Source organism: Abramis brama, assembly GCF_963993115.1.
Source record: "Abramis brama genome assembly, chromosome: 17".
Taxonomy (NCBI): domain Eukaryota; kingdom Metazoa; phylum Chordata; class Actinopteri; order Cypriniformes; family Leuciscidae; genus Abramis; species Abramis brama.
Genome location: NC_139979.1, coordinates 29,962,299 through 29,980,204, shown reverse-complemented (window position 1 = coordinate 29,980,204; position 17,906 = coordinate 29,962,299). Strand labels below are relative to the sequence as shown.

The 17,906-nt window shown below is 39.8% G+C and overlaps 1 protein-coding gene across 6 annotated transcripts; it reads left to right on the top strand.

Moving 5' to 3' along the window:
• The first annotated feature begins 3,849 nt into the window (after window positions 1-3,849).
• On the top strand, window positions 3,850-15,118 carry LOC311067112 (platelet endothelial cell adhesion molecule-like). Of its 6 annotated transcripts, XM_084088723.1 has the most exons (12): window positions 3,852-3,993; window positions 4,124-4,141; window positions 8,005-8,298; window positions 8,373-8,651; window positions 8,756-9,019; window positions 9,383-9,649; window positions 9,741-10,022; window positions 10,428-10,706; window positions 13,268-13,369; window positions 13,462-13,492; window positions 13,739-13,814; window positions 14,634-15,118. In XM_084088723.1, exons 1-12 carry the CDS (start codon window positions 3,930-3,932, stop codon window positions 14,652-14,654), a joined length of 1,977 nt encoding a protein of 658 aa, XP_083944849.1. In that variant the 5' UTR covers window positions 3,852-3,929; the 3' UTR covers window positions 14,655-15,118. The 6 variants fall into 6 exon arrangements, 5 of the variants coding, with proteins under 5 accessions (XP_083944852.1, XP_083944849.1, XP_083944851.1 ...); XM_084088725.1 differs by lacking the exon at window positions 13,739-13,814; XM_084088722.1 differs by having other exon boundaries at window positions 13,739-15,118.
• The last annotated feature ends 2,788 nt before the right edge of the window (window positions 15,119-17,906 follow it).

The following is a 17,906-nucleotide window of genomic DNA, read 5'->3' as shown; positions in this document are numbered from 1 at the left end:
TGCTAAAGTAAGATTTGTAAGGAACTTTGAGTTGCTGATACATTTAGCCAATCAATAAAACTAGAAGGGTTGAGGATCAGGGTGGAAATGTATTTTTGTAAAAGATCTGATCAAAGTGTTTCGTTTTTTTTCCCTTTCACATCCTAGTAAAAATGTCTGTGAGCAAATCTGAACTTTTATTGTGAGGTGACTGATGGAAACAGGCCTGGCTCAAATATTGAGAAATACTTACATAGCTCTTAGACATTTTCCTTTGAGGCAATCATGTCACTATCAAATTACACTTCGTTTGGGAAATTTAATTCATGTCTTCAAATCAAATTATAGATAAACGAAAGACATTTTGAAGCTTAGCTCCTTGATTAGTTGAATTAACACTAGTCCTGAATCTGTTGTTCTGTTTAGTGAGATGATGAAGGTAAAACATCCTTGTGTGTAGTGTCCAACTCTAGCACCCTGATTTTCAGACACGTCACTGATGATGCAAAATTATGACTGACAGATATGTTTAATTCTTACCTTCCCAAAATCCAGCTCTTGGAATGTGTTTGAATTGATGTTATTCATTTTGTAACCGGTTTATGTAATTTCTGTATTTAAATTAACCAGATAAGGTTTTATTTTTACATCTTTTAATCTCCTCTTCGTTTCATTTTTTTATTCCCATCAGAATATACTGTTTTCAGTTCGCTGTGGGGAGTTGGGGATGTACTCTGGCTTCATCAAACTGGAAATTACTGCTCTACTAATCCTGCTTTGGGTTTTAAAGTTTTAAAGTAAAAGAATTGAAATGAATTGAAACAATCAGGGGTTTTCCATGACTGTAGACTGCTTTTTCACCATGGTTTAAATGACAAGAAAGCATTCGAATAAACCAGTTACATAAATGTACATTTTGATTTATTTGTCTCTTTGCTTTGCTTGTTTCTGTCAGGTTTCGTACAAACGAAGCAGGCAAGATGGTAAGTTTGATATTTTAATAGCAGAATGGATCGGACACAGCGTGAAAGGTGAGTAAACAGGAAGTAGATAATTGGATGAAGCTTAACTGAATGATAAAGTCTCTTTCTCTTGCAGATGCAGATGATGAGGATTCTCTGAAGATGGACTGAAGACAGGCTGAAGAAGATTGGGATCGACGGTAAGTATGCAGGTAGGTGAAGTAGAGAGTCTGTGTGTCATGAATAGACATGTATTGACAAGACCAGACAAAGAGTGAGTGACTGAGTGCTGAATATAAAGGTGAGCTGGTGATGGGATCCAGGTGACGGTGATTACTAAGAGGGGAGTGAGTGCAGGTGTGCGCCAAGGAGGATTCTGGGGAGTGTAGTGCAGAGACAGATGAGGAAGACAGACGGTGGATGTGACATTACTCCCCCCTCCCGCAAGGCGCGACCCGCGCCGAAGGCAGCAGAACACGGGAGGGGGGGTGGGCATCCTGGAGTCCGTGATGGGGAGGTGGACCGGGTGTAGATGGACGGACTCCAGGATGGTCCAGACGGCCATGGCGGAGCAGACTGGTCAGGGGGGCATGGCGGAGTAGGAGACCACCCCTCGGGCGGCCATGGCGGAGACGACCCCTCGGGCGGCCATGGCGGAGACGACCCCTCGGGCTCTGAGCTGGGCGGGACCAGCGGCGAAGAGGGCTCTGAGCTGGGCGGGAACAGCGGCGAAGAGGGCTCTGAGCTGGGCGGGAACAGCGGCGAAGAGGGCTCTGAGCTGGGCGGGAACAGCGGCGAAGAGGGCTCTGAGCTGGGCGGGACCAGCGGCGAAGAGGGCTCTGAGCTGGGCGGGAACAGCGGCGAAGAGGGCTCTGAGCTGGGCGGGACCAGCGGCGAAGAGGGCTCTGAGCTGGGCGGGAACAGCGGCGAAGAGGGCTTTGAGCTGGGCGGGAACAGCGGCGAAGAGGGCTTTGTGCTGGACGGGACCAGCGGTGAAGGCTCTGTGCTGGACGGGACCAGCGGTGAAGAGGGCTTCGTGTTGTCGCTGTGAGCAGTCTCGGCTGGGTAGTCGCTGTGAGCAGTATCGACTGGGCAGACCCTTGCTGGCTCTGGCTCAACTGGGCAGACGCTTGCAGACTCTGGTTCAGCTGGACAGACACTTGAAGGCTCGATATGGTTCTGGATGAGGATGGGTGAGGAAGTGAAGATGACTGGTGGCTGTGGTTCAACTGGGCCGATGAGAGGAGGAAGATCGCTGAAGTCATCAACCTCGGACATAGGCTTGGCTGGGCAGACGGCTGACTCTGGTTTGGCTTGGATGTGGAGATCTGGCTGGACGATTCTCACGGAGAGGGAGGAACCGCACACCCATAGCGTGCGATCAACGAATTCCATGAATGTCCGGTGGGTATCGTCAAGCAGTAGTATCTGGGCGAGAGGATCCTCTAGTCCACTCCAAAAGTGCAATTTAAGATCCTCCTCCTCCCAGCTAACATCCTGATAGAGATCCAAATAAAACTCTGCATATTCCTCAAGAGATCGACCATTCTGGAAAAGGTTAGGGGTTTCCGTGGGGCTCTGCATTATGGTCTGGTCTTCTGTCAGGTTTCGTACAAACAAAGCAGGCAAGATGGTAAGTTTGATATTTTAATAGCAGAATGGATCGGACACAGCGTGAAAGGTGAGTAAACAGGAAGTAGATAATTGGATGAAGCTTAACTGAATGATAACAAAGTCTCTCTTTCTCTTGCAGATGCAGATGATGAAGATTCTCTGAAGATGGACTGAAGACAGGCTGAAGAAGATTGGGATTGACGGTAAGTATGCAGGTAGGTGAAGTAGAGAGTCTGTGTGTCATGAATAGACATGTATTGACAAGACCAGACAAAGAGTGAGTGACTGAGTGCTGAATATAAAGGTGAGCTGGTGATGGGATCCAGGTGACGGTGATTACTACTTAGAGGAGAGTGAGTGCAGGTGTGCGCCAAGGAGGATTCTGGGGAGTGTAGTGCAGAGACAGATGAGGAAGACAGACGGTGGATGTGACAGTTTCTGTCATACTTTTATCCAGGTCCTCTTAATGCTTAATGTTGGCAGTTTTTATTTGTGTTAGTTGACAAATGTCCATACATTATTTATTTATTTATTTATTTTATTTTTTTAATCAAGATTTTAGGTTACAGGAGGCACATTTTGATATCTTTCCATTTAACAGGTCAACTTTTTTTCTTTCATTTTTTTTAAATTGTACCTTTTCACAAGATTGCTTTTCAAGTCATTCAGCAAAATGCCTTAATTTATATATATATATGTGTGTGTGTGTGTGTTAACCATTTATATGTTATATTAATTGTTATAACTGTATAACAAAATATACTATATTTACTATAAATACTAGAAAAAACAATTATTGCATTCTTGCAAAACATTTGTTTACTAGAACAAAAGCAATTGTCATTATTGTGATGCAGATACTTTTATATCTTAAATGTGCCACTGCTTTGTGTCCACAAAAGTATAACTGTTTGCCCTGTTTGTTCTGATCATTACAGGAAGACTAAAAGCCAGACATGGTTTCATACTTAAAACAGGAGTAATCATCTAGCAGATCAGTTTTGTTTTGTTTTGTTTTGTTTTGTTTTTTATAATTTCCCTGTTTTCGCCTCTCTGGGAGGCTCTGCTGGTTCACAATTGGATATGGAAGTCTCTGTGTTTACTTAAAGAGTACTGACACAGGTTCACTTCCACCTCTTGTCCACTGCACCAGCCTCCTGCCTCATCAGAGAGATGCAAATCTAGCCAGTGAACATTCCAGCTCCTGGCATCACTTTCTCAGGAAGCAACACTCACTTCGTGTGAAATTAACAGAGGCTGTATGAAGTGATAACCCGGCAGAAGTGAAACACTACATACACAGCTCCTCCTTCAGTCCCAATTCACTTTGTCCCATAACACACATACACACACACTGGTTAGAAGTGCTCAGCCATGCAGGTGAAGATCCAGCCCTCTCTAAGGATGGGCACCATTCTCCTCCTCTTTCTCCTCACCTGTAAGGACACCTTTTATGTCTAGCCTCTCAGTTCTGCTTTAAATGGATACTGAAGTTGCTTGGATAGGAATTTGTCTTGATTTGTTTTTTCTTTTTTTTTTAAATCTTCTTCAATGACATCTGAAATCAGCAGAAGGAGCCTGTGCAGGTCTGTAAGCTGCTAATTTCTCTGCCTTGTTGTTCATTTTCAGAATGTTAAACTGTGGAAAGTAGTTGTTTTCGGTTTGTTAAATTTAATTGTAATAAGGATTTTGAATATTTTGACCACATTGATTAATACCAATAAAATCCTTATTATTTGGACTAAGGATTTTTGTTACGCTTTGTGGTACTGGGCTACTGTTTTTGAAAACATGTTGTGGTAGATTTTTCCCCTAAACCTAACTATCTGGGTCGTCTGCACTCGACACCCACCTGATGTTAATATCTCTGGCGTCTTCACTCGACACCAATACCTTAAACTGGGGCGTCTGCACTCGACACCCAATACCTTTATACTCTAGCTCTTGCATCTTCAGTCCACAACTGGCCGAGTTTCTAACTAACTTGCTTCCCTAAACTAGCTTCCTGCGCAGGAATAAATCGACAAACAGACCTGCAAATGTCCTTAAATGCTTTAATCACGGCCAGGAGATCTTCCCGAGCAGTTCTCAGGGAATCTCTCCCAAGAAACGAGGCCGGAGGATCTCAGACAAATTCCATTGAGAATCCCACCGAAAAATACATATACAACAGTTTTCATAGTATAGAGGTATGGCATAAATGTCAGGCTGCATTACATAATTTCCCCACTATTTGATTGGTTCTTCATATGCAAACCCCTCTGTTACTAGGTAAAGCAAACTTTGATCTTGTGATTATCACAAGGTTCTAACAGACTTTCGGCATGATGCTCTTACAGCCAAATATTATAAGCTTGAATCCAAATCACATAATGTCACTAGTTGATGGAGCTATATATACTGTAGAAGCATTATCTCCTTTTAACTATGCTTTGCCAGCTTATGTAGAACAACCATGATCGTTTATTTAGTCCTGCTGTGCAATGCACTTATTAGAAATAGAGATTTTCCCCAAATAAGTTTAAACTTAACTAATTTGTCTGACGATAACCTTTTGAAATAGCAATTATGTATGTATATTTTTATGGCTTCATAGAGAACAACATGAAATATTGACTTTTAAAATTTCATTCATCACACCAAAGGACCAATAAACTGAACTAGATAAAAAAAAAAAACTATTAAAGTAGTAAAGAACAAAAATAAATGGTGACCAAATGAATCACTTACATATTCTTTCCCTTATAAAGAATATCAAATTTAAAACTAAAATATAGATGTTGAATGTCCATTTCCATTTGTGAAGTAGCCAAATATTTAATGTCTCTCTATTATTGAGGACATCAATATAATTATTATACATACAGGTTTGATGGTATTATTATAAATGGGTGTGATCATAATAAAAAGTTTATTAATATCCATATACAAAATTGTATAGCGCCTTGTCCAAGCGCTTGTTTTATCCAGACTTGACTATTGTAATGCTCTCCTGGCTGGTCTTCCAGCTTGCACAGTCAAACCTCTGCAACTGATCCAGAACGCCGCAGCTAGAGTGGTCTTTAACGAGCCGAAAAGGGCACAGGTCACTCCTCTCCTCACAAAATTGCACTGGTTGCCAGTTGCCGCTCGCATCAAATTCAAGTCACTGACGTTTGCCTACAGAACAACCACTGGTTCTGCTCCCTTTTACTTAAACTCTTTACTTCAGACTTACGTGCCATCCAGAAACTTGTGCTCTGCAAGCGAACAACGTCTTGTGGTGCTATCTCAAAGAGGCACAAAATCTCTTTCTCGGACCTTCACCTGGACTGTTCCCTGCTGGTGGAATGATCTACCTAACTCGACCAGAGCTGCTGAGTCCATAGCCACTTTCAGCAAACGGCTGAAGACGCTTCTTTTTCGACAGCACTTGATCCAGTAATACTAACACTTTCTCTACTACTCTATTCTATTCTGTTCTATAATATCGTTCTCATTTGTAAGTCGCTTTGGATAAAAGCGTCTGCTAAATGAATAAATGTAAATGTACAAAATTATTCAACCCCCAAAATTTTTCGAGAATCCTTTACTCTTTATAACCTCAAATATGCATTCCCTGTAAGTGCTTAAAAGCTTTTGTCACCTCTCTACTAGAATCTTAGGCCATTATTTGTGTGCAAAAGCTTCCTTCTCACTGATATTCTTTGGTTTCCGTGCTGCCACTCCTTTCTTCAAATCTCACAGATCCCTAAACCAAGCTTTGGTAGATTTGAATGTATACTTGGGATCCTTGTCCTGGAAAGTCTAATGATCCAGTGAAGCTTCAGTTTATGAATTTCATAGCTTTCCTGTAGCTCAAACAGTAGAACGTTGGCTTTTGCAACGCTAAGGTCATGGGTTCGATTCCCAGAGAAAGCAAGAACTGATAAGAATGTAAATGTGTACCTTGTAATGCGATGTATGTCGCTTTGGATAAAATGTAAGCGTAAACGCATAAATGTAAACGAAACATAAATTAATTAAAGGCATCATAATCTTTGCAAAAATAGTTTGATACTTCAAAGAATCCATAACGCCGGTCACATGGTCCAGATTTTCACTTCCTGCAGTAGCAAAGCATCCCCATAAAAAGACTGACCCACATTCATGTTTGACCCTGCGAATGGTGTTCTTTTAAGCCATGCCTTTTTTTGTACCAGACATACTGCTGATCCATGGGTCTCATCACTCCAAACAATCTTCCAAGAACTACACAGTCCTATCCAAATTCCTTTTAGCATGTTCAAGTCAGCCTTGTATGTTCTCTTGTTCAAGAGTGGTTTTCGTCGATGTGTCCAGGCATGAAGTCAATGTTTGTTTAGGGTTCTTTTCATAGTCTGCACTGATTATTTTTTTTTCATCCATTCAACAGGTCATCTTGCAAGCCTTTGGTAGGAAATTGAGGTTTTTTTTCTCATCTGCTCTGATCTTGATGCCTTTGATTTTATTTCCCTTGATTAAATTGAGCTTTTTCTTCCATGTGCTGGAAGGTTTGCTGTGGTAATGGTACCATGCGTTTTAAAACGATGCTCTGTCTCTAGAAACTTTTAGTGTCTTGGAAATGTTCTTACAGCCATAGCCTATTGAAAGTAATCAAACAACTTCTCATAGCTTTTGTGAGAGCTCTTTTGTCTTGGCCATATCTGCTACTGAATTTCAGCATATGCATGAGCTATATTTATGCGTGCAATCACAGCTAAAGCTAATTAAGTGTTGTTATAGAGTTCCCAAAAGCTTGAAATTGTTTTAACACAATTTTTTACCTTACCATACTAGTGAGGGATTTAAAAACAGCAATATTGGAAAAAGGTTTGAATAAGTATGACATAGCTAATGAAAAACAAAATCCTATAACACAAAAATCTAAAATTTTATATTGATATAACTTTTAATATGCCTTTATTAGTATAACTTTTTAGTAAGTTATATTACTTTTTTATTAACTGGATCTTTAGAAAACATTGCATTTGTAACAGTCTATGTGGGACTGAATAATTAGAATAAAATGGGTGTGGACAGAGGTTTCTAAAATAGTTCTAATCCCCAGAGATGGAACCCTCGAAATATGTTTAACTATTTTCCTTCCTGCCCTAATGTTGAGACCCCCTGGACACCGCTATCAAAAGGGAGATAGATAATAAGACTGTTCTGTCATCCTCCATGTTTGTTTCCCTCATAAGGGTATCAAACACTGTGCTGAATGAACCACAAATATGCTACGAACAGACTCATGAGATGAGTCCAAGGTTTCAATAGGTTATTGAAGGTAATTTGATTAGTCCATCGGTCTTCTACTGCAGTTCTAACTGTAGCCGTTTGAGTAGAATTGATTTATTGCGGTGTAGGATCTACAAGTATCTTGTTACACAAGTTGTATCTTATTCCTTGAAACCTCCATTCCTATCTGAGTAGCTTTTTTTCTCCTCAGAGTTCTTCATAAAAAGCATAATACTTATTATCCAGCCCAGGAATGAAGTTCAAAGAAGTACAAATGTGTCACTGATATGCCAGGCAGAAGTCACCCACACCGCAGGGTCTCATCTCAACTATAAATACATATTCTACAAATACGATCAACCGTTAAATACTGACCAGACCAATGCTACGGACTCCCTCTACTCTATACCTGATGCCAGAGTGGACCACTCTGGGAAATACAAATGTGCTATTATCATTGAGGAGAAAAAGAGGGAGAGCCATGTCAAATACCTGACAGTGAAAGGTAGAGTAACACATCAGTTCAATGTCTAGAAGATTCTTGTTCTTGAATCCTAATATCAGCTGATGTGTCTGCAGGTCTTCTGGCACCAGTCCTAACAGTGGATAAACTGAGATTGACAGAAGGAGATGATGTTACTGCTGTCTGTACAGCAGAGGGAGAAACAGGTTTTTTGATGTTTTTCTTTAGAGATGGACCTGAGGAACTCTACCGGAAGTACACCAATAGTCAAAAAGTTGAGAAGAAGCTGACCCTTTATAAGGGAACTGTGAATATGTTTTGCTACTATTCCATTAATCTGGGTAGCACAGTAGAAACATCTAACAACAGTAATGTGATTAGTATTGACATTGAAGGTAGGTTTTATTTTATTTTATTTTTTATGGATTATTAATAGGTTTAATGGATTTGTTCATCCTGGAAGTAAGTTTAAATATGTATACATTCTGTTCCAATTTAGAGCTGATGATCAAACCCAATATTACAGTCATTCCATCAACATATGTCACAGAAGGAGATAACATAACCTTCAGCTGCAGTGTGAATATGACTCCGCAGAGAAATACAGAACTCATTTTGAGCCGTGGGAGCACTAGGCTTAGTTTGAACATGATACATGAAGATTATGCTATGCTTGCTAAGGCTAATGACTCTGGAGAATATGAGTGCATTTCAAGCCTCAGTGGTGTTCGTAAATCCTCCTCTTTGAACATCACTGTAAAAGGTGAGAAATATTGAATGTTTTTCAATGTTATTTCATAATGTATTTCTTTTGAAATTTCTCCTAAATAATGTATTAACAGAGAATTTTTGATTAGTACATTTGTTTAGAAACATGCAGTGACCATGAGCTGTCAGTATGCAGAAAGGACAAAAATAGCACCATAAAAGAACTATTGGTCAATGCGACTTTGTATGTTACTGTATATTACAAGTCTTCAAAATATTTTTTTTTGTGTGTGAATCTGCACAATCACATCTTAGATTATACATTTTAGACCTTGTTTGCGTCCACACTTTGCTTCTTGTTTGGTCAAAAACTAAAATATATTCTCTTTTAATAATGACTTGTATATTTTTGCCTCAGAGATTTTCTCTATACCTTTTCTGAGCATTCTTCCTGCTAAGGTATTTGAAGGAGAACATTTCGCCATTATATGCCAAATCAGAAGCTTCACCTCAAGAATTCAAAGGGAAGATATAAAGTATTCAATATTTAGAGACAAAACACTTGTAATAAATGATAACAGATACAATGGCATTGCAGGCAAAGCAACTAATGGGAAATACGTGTGTAAGGCTGAAGCCAATAGGATTATCAAAGAGAGCTCGATGCTGCTGTTAGGAGCAAAAGGTATACAGTGCCTATCAACTCTGTCTTGAAAACTAACCAAAAAAAAAAAAAAAAGATATAAAAGTATTAATTAACCATTGTTTCTCTCAAGTGTTTGTTTCAAAGCCTGAGATCACAGTTGATGGTCCTGTTATCGTGGATAAGCCATTTTGGATCCGTTGCCACTCTGAGAATGGAAGTCTGCCAATTATCTACTCTCTGAAGAGAAACAATTTCATTCTGAACTGGACCGAGGTGTCTCACTTTCAAGAGGAGGCTCGTTTCTTAACCTTGATATCAACTCCTTCAGACATTAGTAGTTACTTGTGTGAAGCAGAGAATAATGGTCAAGTCTCAATCAAGATGAGTGAAAGGCTACACGTGACTGTAATAGGTAAATTCATTGTAAAGATATTTGTTTTAATTTTGAACCTAATTTGACTCTGAAAACTTTCAAAAATCCTTTTTACCCAATAATTAGAGAAATAACTTTATAAATGATGGCCATTGTAATCCTGTAGAAATTTGAACTTTTTTTTTAGTTCTGCGTGTGCACATTCAAATGTAACTGACTATAGTTTTGTGTTATTTATATGTGATAGTATTGTTTTTATTTTTTTAATTTTAACAGTTTTTCAGGATTCTATAAGAAAAGGTTTGGTCCAGTGTGTGGTCCCCCTTGTTGGCCCCAGGCCCCTGGTTAAGAACCCCTGATTTCATGTTTTGTCACTTAGTAAAAGCAATGGCCTAGAGTTTTGTTTTGCAGACATCTTTGAGTTAATTTTTCTCTTGTCTTTAGTTCCAGTAGGGAAGCCCTTACTGACAGTCCTTCCAGTTCCTGAAACCATTGAAGAGGGCAATGATGTTACCCTGATATGTGGCATTCCAAAAGGCTCTCCACCAATCAGTTTTAGGTTTTATGGCAGAAATCACAAAGCAATTCACACCACAACAGTCCAGAGTAATTTATCCTCATTTGTCCTGAGTACAGTGAAAAGAAAAAACAGTGGAAATTACTACTGCGAGGCATTTAACGCGGCAGACATGTCAAGCAGGAGTGACATTGTCAAGGTCAAAGGTGAGCGTTATCTTTCTTCAGAATACTGAGTTTCATTTGTTCTTTCTGTTTCAAAGTTTCCAATAAAGTCCTAAACATTTGCTTCTTTAGGATTTTCATCAAATCAATAGTCAATTCTATGAAATGACATCAAGACTACTACATAAATGAATACAATATTATTAGTTCTTTCCTAAATAATATTATTTGCGTATGCAGTTTTTTAAATTAGATTGCATTACATTGGTTCATTCTTAAAAACATTTAAAAATGTGATTTTTTTTTTTTTTTTTTGCAGAGAGTATAAAGTTAAATCGCACCAATTGTTTTGAACAAAATGTTCTGTGTGCAATACCTGTGTTTTTTCTCCTACCTCTCCTAAAGCAACACAGCCACTCTGTTCCCCTTTAAGAACAAAGTATAGGGGCTTTCGCACCGGAGGTAGAACCATTGACGTGTTCGTGAACTTCGCACCGCAGGAACTAGGAACGATTTTAGTTCTAGGAACTCCTTTTGGAGGAACTAAATTAGCTCCTACTTCAGAGTCAGGTCTAAACCAGCACTATAGGAACTACCAGTGATGTTAGTGTACGCTGATTGGCCGAATGCACGCGACACACCAGCACCCGCCAAAAAAAAAGAAAAAAAGAAGCTACGTTATCATATAGATTATAGCATATTTACTCCAGAAACTAACTCTACGAACATGGGAAACAGTGATAGATGGGCCTCTTAACCTTTATGGTTAAGAGAAAATTCAACGCAACTTTGAGGGGACCAAGCCAAACATGATTATGTATTTCTGCTCTGCTAGCAAGTCAAGTCAAGTCCATCCATCCATCCATCTTCTACCGCTTATCCGGGGCCGGGTCGCGGGGGCAGCAGTCTAAGCAGGGATGCCCAAACTTCCCTCTCCCTAGACACTTCCTCCAGCTCTTCCGGGGGGACACCGAGGCGTTCCCAGGCCAGCCGGGAGACATAGTCTCTTCCCGGGAAGGCGTCCAGGAGGCATCCGGAAAAGATGCCCGAGCCACCTCAACTGACCCCTCTCGATGTGGAGGAGCAGCGGCTCTACTCTGAGCTCCTCCCGAGTGACCGAGCTTCTCACCCTATCTCTAAGGGATCGCCCAGCCACCCTGCGGAGAAAGCTCATTTCGGCCGCTTGTATCCGGGATCTTGTCCTTTCGGTCATGACCCACAGCTCATGACCATAGGTGAGAGTAGGAACGTAGATTGACTGGTAAATCGAGAGCTTCGCCTTGCGGCTCAGCTCCTTCTTCACCACGACAGACCGGTACAGGGACCGCATTACTGCAGAAGCTGCACCGATCCGCCTGTCAATCTCCCGTTCCATCCTTCCCTCACTCGTGAACAAGACCCCAAGATACTTGAACTCCTCCACTTGAGGAGGAGTTCAAGTCAAGTCAAGTCACATTTATTTATATAGCGCTTTTTACAATACAGATTGTTTCAAAGCAGCTTTACAGAGATAACAGGAAAGTATATAGTACATAGTATATATATATATATATAGCTGCTCTGGAGTAAACCGTGATGTCATCATCCAGCTCAGTTCAGTTCTTGTATAATAGTGTCAATGCAGGCAGATCAATATTATTGTTGAATATTAAATTAAATGTTACATTTAATGTCCCCAACTAAGCAAGCCAAGCCAATGGCAACAAAGGTGGAAAAATGTGACAGTGTCAAGGAACCAAAACTCCATCAGGTGGCAGAATGGAGAAAAAAACTTTGGGAGAAACCAGGCTCAGTCGGGGGGGCAGTTCTCCTCTGGCTAATGAACGAACAGTGTATGATTATGATTCAGGCAGCAATACAGGTCAGAAGTCAGATTGGTTTGGTACAATCAGAATATTATCCAGTTCCATCTGCTAATGCCTTTTCATATACTGTTTTTCTATGTATAACAGTTCCATCTAATAACATATTAGACAGATCGTAAACTAATGAACACAGAGAATGCGAGCACTATGTGCTCAGGCTCTGGCTGGCATTCTCAGCGCCGTCAAAATAAAAGTCACAACAACAAGCGCGGCTTACGTCACTTCAGAGTTCGTACTGGCGGTGCGAATGCAACCAGGAAAATGTTCCTAAGGGATTCATTCGTTTTCTGGGAACCACCCTGGTGGCTAGTTCCTAGAACTAAGTTCCTAGAACATCCCGGTGCGAAAGCACCTTATATGTCATGGGTTATTTTCCAAGTCTTCTGAAGCCATGCAATATGTTTTTTATTTTTTTTGTGAAGAACAGACTGACATTAAAAATCATTATACAATAAAAATATTGCTTGACAGCCATGGACAACTATAAATTTTATTGTATGAAAAAAAAAATGCATCTTGGACATTTTGCTACTAAAAACCCCTTCTGCGCTCCACGGAAGAAAGTCATACAGGTTACGAAAGACATGTAGATGGTGACACAGTTTTAACTTATGGATGATCTGTTCCTTCAAAGTCACCAAATATTTCTTTAAAATCTTAAAGGTAATAAAGAATGTCCACATTATTTGCTGACTAGTCATTTTCTGATATGTCTCTTTATACCTGTCCTCCCTGTAGTGAGCCTGGCAATGTGGAAAAAGGCTTTGATTGCTGTGTTCTGCATGCTGTTATTGGCGCTGCTGGTCCTTTTCATCGTGATGCGCTACAAGGCCAAGCGAGGTAGAGAGACCTACAGCCCCCCTGCATTACAAGCTACCCACATGTCTGATCTGTGAACAAAACTCCCTTTTGAACTTTTCTCTCTGTCACAGGTAAAAGACAGATGGCTGCCAAACTTTCAGTGTGAGTTGACTGGCTTATGTATAAGTTGGTCTTGAGTTAACGGCATTAGAGGGACAAGATTAGGGGTTTTTGTTTTATTAGATAGTTGTTACACCATAGTTACTGACCATGCCTGTACAAGTCATTTGGTCCCAAACAGACAAATCTGTTTTAAAAGGAATCCCAGTTTATTTTATCCATAGACAACCAAGAAAGTTAGGTAGCGGCGAATATCATACTTTTGATTTTTCTCTCACCAATCCTCAGAAAGCCTGCAAGTCCTAAATCAGATGACTCTCTAACCCTGAGTCTCACCCATGACCCCCACATAATGCCCACACAGGTAGTCTCTTTATATTTTTTATTTGTTTCTCAGTCATCATCATCCACTCCATTTATTCTTTCACTCTTTTTCACTATTAGTCTATGTTGTGGTCATTCACCTTTTCAGACCAAAACTCTTGCAACACTGACAAATTTTTCCTTGAAATATAGTACTTTATATTGACTCCTTTTATGATTAGACACCAAACTGTGGGTCATTTGGATGGAAGTTCTTTCAATAGTTTTGGGGCATGCCAAACTGTTTCCAAAAGGGTTTTTTCTTTCACCGATGCCATAGAAGAACACTTTTTTTTAGTTCTCCAAAGAAACTTTCAGTGAACAGTTCTTTAAATAACCCGTTTTCTTACTGTAAAGAACATTTTAAAATCTAAAGAACCTTTTTTCCACTATAAAGTCATTTTTAACCTTTTGTAATGGAAAGGTTCCATGGAAGTTAATGGTTCTTCATGGAACCAAATAACTTTTATTTATGAGTGTGGGTCTCATCTCAAGTCATTGGTGGAAAACTGATGCTACTGTGTGGAAGAGATTTAAGTTGACTCTTTGTTAAACTGTCCACACACTTAGAGTGCCCTCCCCCTTTCTTCCTGTTAAAGAGCAACTTCATTGTTTCAGAGCAGATTCTGTTCGGTGAAACACACACATCCTTTTCATGAGTCAAGAGGACAGACCAGGAGTATTCAGGCTTTGCTATCTGTCTACATAACTTATGTGTGTGTTAATCTGACCATTACATTTAGTTGCCAGTTTCCACTAAATGTTACTGTGCTAAGACACTGTGTGCGCTGGCAAACTCACTTTCTAATTCCACACACAGTTCTACCCTTTGACGACTTGACAGACAAGGTGACCTATGGGATCTCCACAATTAATGGAAACAGTTTTGAAATCCAAGAGACCATCTAGACAATATCTAAATGTTCAATTTGTCATCAAATTGTGTCACTTTTTGATGCTGGCTACTAAAGTATTACAGTCAACTGCCCCATCTTCTCCTTACAACAGGAGAAAAATGTTTAACTCACCTTTATCATATCAGTTTGGCTCATCATTCATCTTAACAGAATCTGTATAATCTGTGCACCGTGTCCTTTTTCTCTGATTTAACTGCTTTGCTTATGTGTGTATGTTTTTGCTTCCATCATCATATGTTTGTTAATAGATGTTGTTTGTTTCATTTTACACTAAAAGTGTCTGTGTTAATGCATTATTTACTTTATATGATTGTGTGTATGTGTTTAGTTGGTACATACATTCAGATTTGGTAGGCACTTTAAATCTAATAAAATGCTTTATTTGGAATTTCCTCATTTTGAATTTCTTCCCTCTTATTGAAAGATTGTCAATGTCTGACTTTCTCCAGTCTGTCTTTTTTAATATATTTGAATGATATATAAACTAGGGATCATTTAATATTCCTGAATTTTGATCTTTGCTAAAGATAGAGTTATGTTTTAAGATCCACCTCCTTTGGCGTTCACTTGATGTGGGCTGGTCAAGCAGGCGCAAATGAGACGAGGCAAGATGGAACGTCGCGGCAACGCACAATAGAAGTACTCAAGACAACGAAGACAAAGACCAAAAAGGAAGGGGAAGCCAGGTCACAGTCCCAATCAGCTCGCTGTAATCATGCCGACATTACCAGCTCTTGGCCTCTTCAACTAAAACAGAGGGGGAACACGATATAAACAACGTCTTTCGCGGATATTCCCCCATTAAATCAATAGTTTGATTTATTAGCAAATCAGCCCTTCCAACGTCAGACCACGATGGATAAACACAGCCCAGGATGCATACTAAAACAAACAGAACGCATACAGCCAACAGCTCGCCCCAAATTAAATATTTCTTTATCTATGGTAACATACCCAAATGCTGTGCGGCTCAGCTCAAAGATCCCCAACTCGGGAACAGCTCGGAAAGACGGCGTCAAAGTTTGCAGCAGTTAACACGCTTTCCAACAACGCAGAAACCTTCCTTATACACACTCACGCGCCTATAGCGCACCTGGTTCTAATGAGGTGATTACCATTCAGTTAGTAGTCAGGTTGTTACTAAAATTAACTAGGCAACTATGCCTGCTACAATCGGAACATAATTAATAGATAAATTAATTAAAAAAAATAGGCTAATATATTTTAGACACAATATTGTCAGTATCGACTGTTTTTGCTCTATTCCACCACCGAAAATAGAGCAGAAAACAGCAGAACCGTTGTATTTCTGATCAACACTACGTTTTTTAACGAACTGGGTGAGTCAATGATTCAATGACTGATCCATAAAGACTGTTGCTTGATTCCTTCCTGACTAAATCTGACGTTTGAATGAATCATTTAAATTAATGACTCAATGTCTCACTCATTGGTGCGTCCCAATTAGCATACTATCCGTCCTAAATAGTATTCAAAATTAGAATTAGTGTGTCCCAAATCATAGTGTGTTGAAATGAGTATTCCAAAGATACCCGGATGGTCTTCTTTTTCTGGTTAGAATCCGAAGTGCAGATCCGAGCGCACTCTAACAGCTAATATTGCCCACAATCCATTGCACGCTGGACGAGGATTCGATTAAATCGAAAAAACTACAAACATAGCGGATGTGCAAGTCCAATGGTTAAGTAGGTTTAGAGAAAGGGGATGAGTGATTAATAATTCGTATCTAACCTGATGAAAATATATTTATTAAGTGTTATCCACATCCACAACAGCATTGTGAACTTTTGTAAAGGTACGTTTGGTCATTAACTTTTAAATGCATCATTATGCTAATTGCAAACACATGAGGAGAGTCTCTGCATGAAAGACCCACGACTGGCAGATCAACGTGCGACTACATTTCTCTTCGAAACAGTAGGAAATTAAATTAAATTGAATGGGAGGATTTTAACTGTGACAGATGATTGAAAGAGCAGAAAGAGATGATTGAAGAGTTTAAATAGTGACAGGATGCACATAACTAAGCAACAAAGCAGTTTGTTAAAGACGCAATTATGACGAAGTATGTCCCAAAGCTTGCCTACTTTTCTGCTACACACTCAAAGTATGTACTTTTTCTTCACAAAAACAGTACATACTTTTAGGTATAAGAAGGTGAATTGGGACGCAGCAAGTGACTTGCCCCCACCTCCTGCTGGTTTTACTTTCTCAACATTTCAAACATTGATACATTGATACAAACAGAATTCAATTCTGTTTAATTCAATTTAGTTCAGTTCAATAACTGTGTAAAGTTCATCAATTATGTAATGAATTAAAGGAGACGTATGTAAGATTGTGGCCAAAACTGGTACTGCAATCACTTTCAAATTACTGTAGAGCGGTGTATCCCCTCCCCCCCCCCCCCTGACTCGAGGTTGCCAGATAGGCTGCAGGATCCAGCAGGAACGTAGGCTGCTATGCAGCTGTGGAAACTAGAGCAGAGCTGGCAACCCGGATGCTGAAACACTACTGACTTCGTGATTGGTAGATAGGTGGAGGGTGGAGCATCAGGCCAAAACACAACATGACAACATCAACATCAGTTGAGGGCTGCAACTTCACTTTTTAAATGACAATATCCTGGCCGTACTACTGTTGTCAGTGATATAAGTATTTGAAATGAACATGATTTCTTAATGTCTAGTGACATATCAGGGCCATTTTATGATTAATTGAAATACATTTCTTACATACAGCTCCTTTAAATTAATCTATAAAGCAGCTCTGGAGAAAACAGTGATGTCATCATCCAGCTCATTCCAGTTCTCATCCAATAGTGTCAGTGCGTTTAAGTCAATAATATTGCTGAATATTAAGTGTCCACAACTAAGAAAGCCAAAAGGTATAGTGGCAAGTAACCCAAACTCCATCGTATAACAAAAAAAGGAGACAAAAACCTTGGGAGAAATCAGGCTATAGTCGGTGGACCACTTCTCTGGCCAGACGAACGAGCATGGTGTGGTTTAATTCCAGGCTGCATCACAAGTCAGATTGTGTATTGATATCATTCAGAATATTTCATCCAGTTCCTTATGGTTGAGGACTGTGATACATCACACAGGCATATGGAGGGAGGAGAAGTTGAAGCTAGCCATAGCATCAGAGGACTT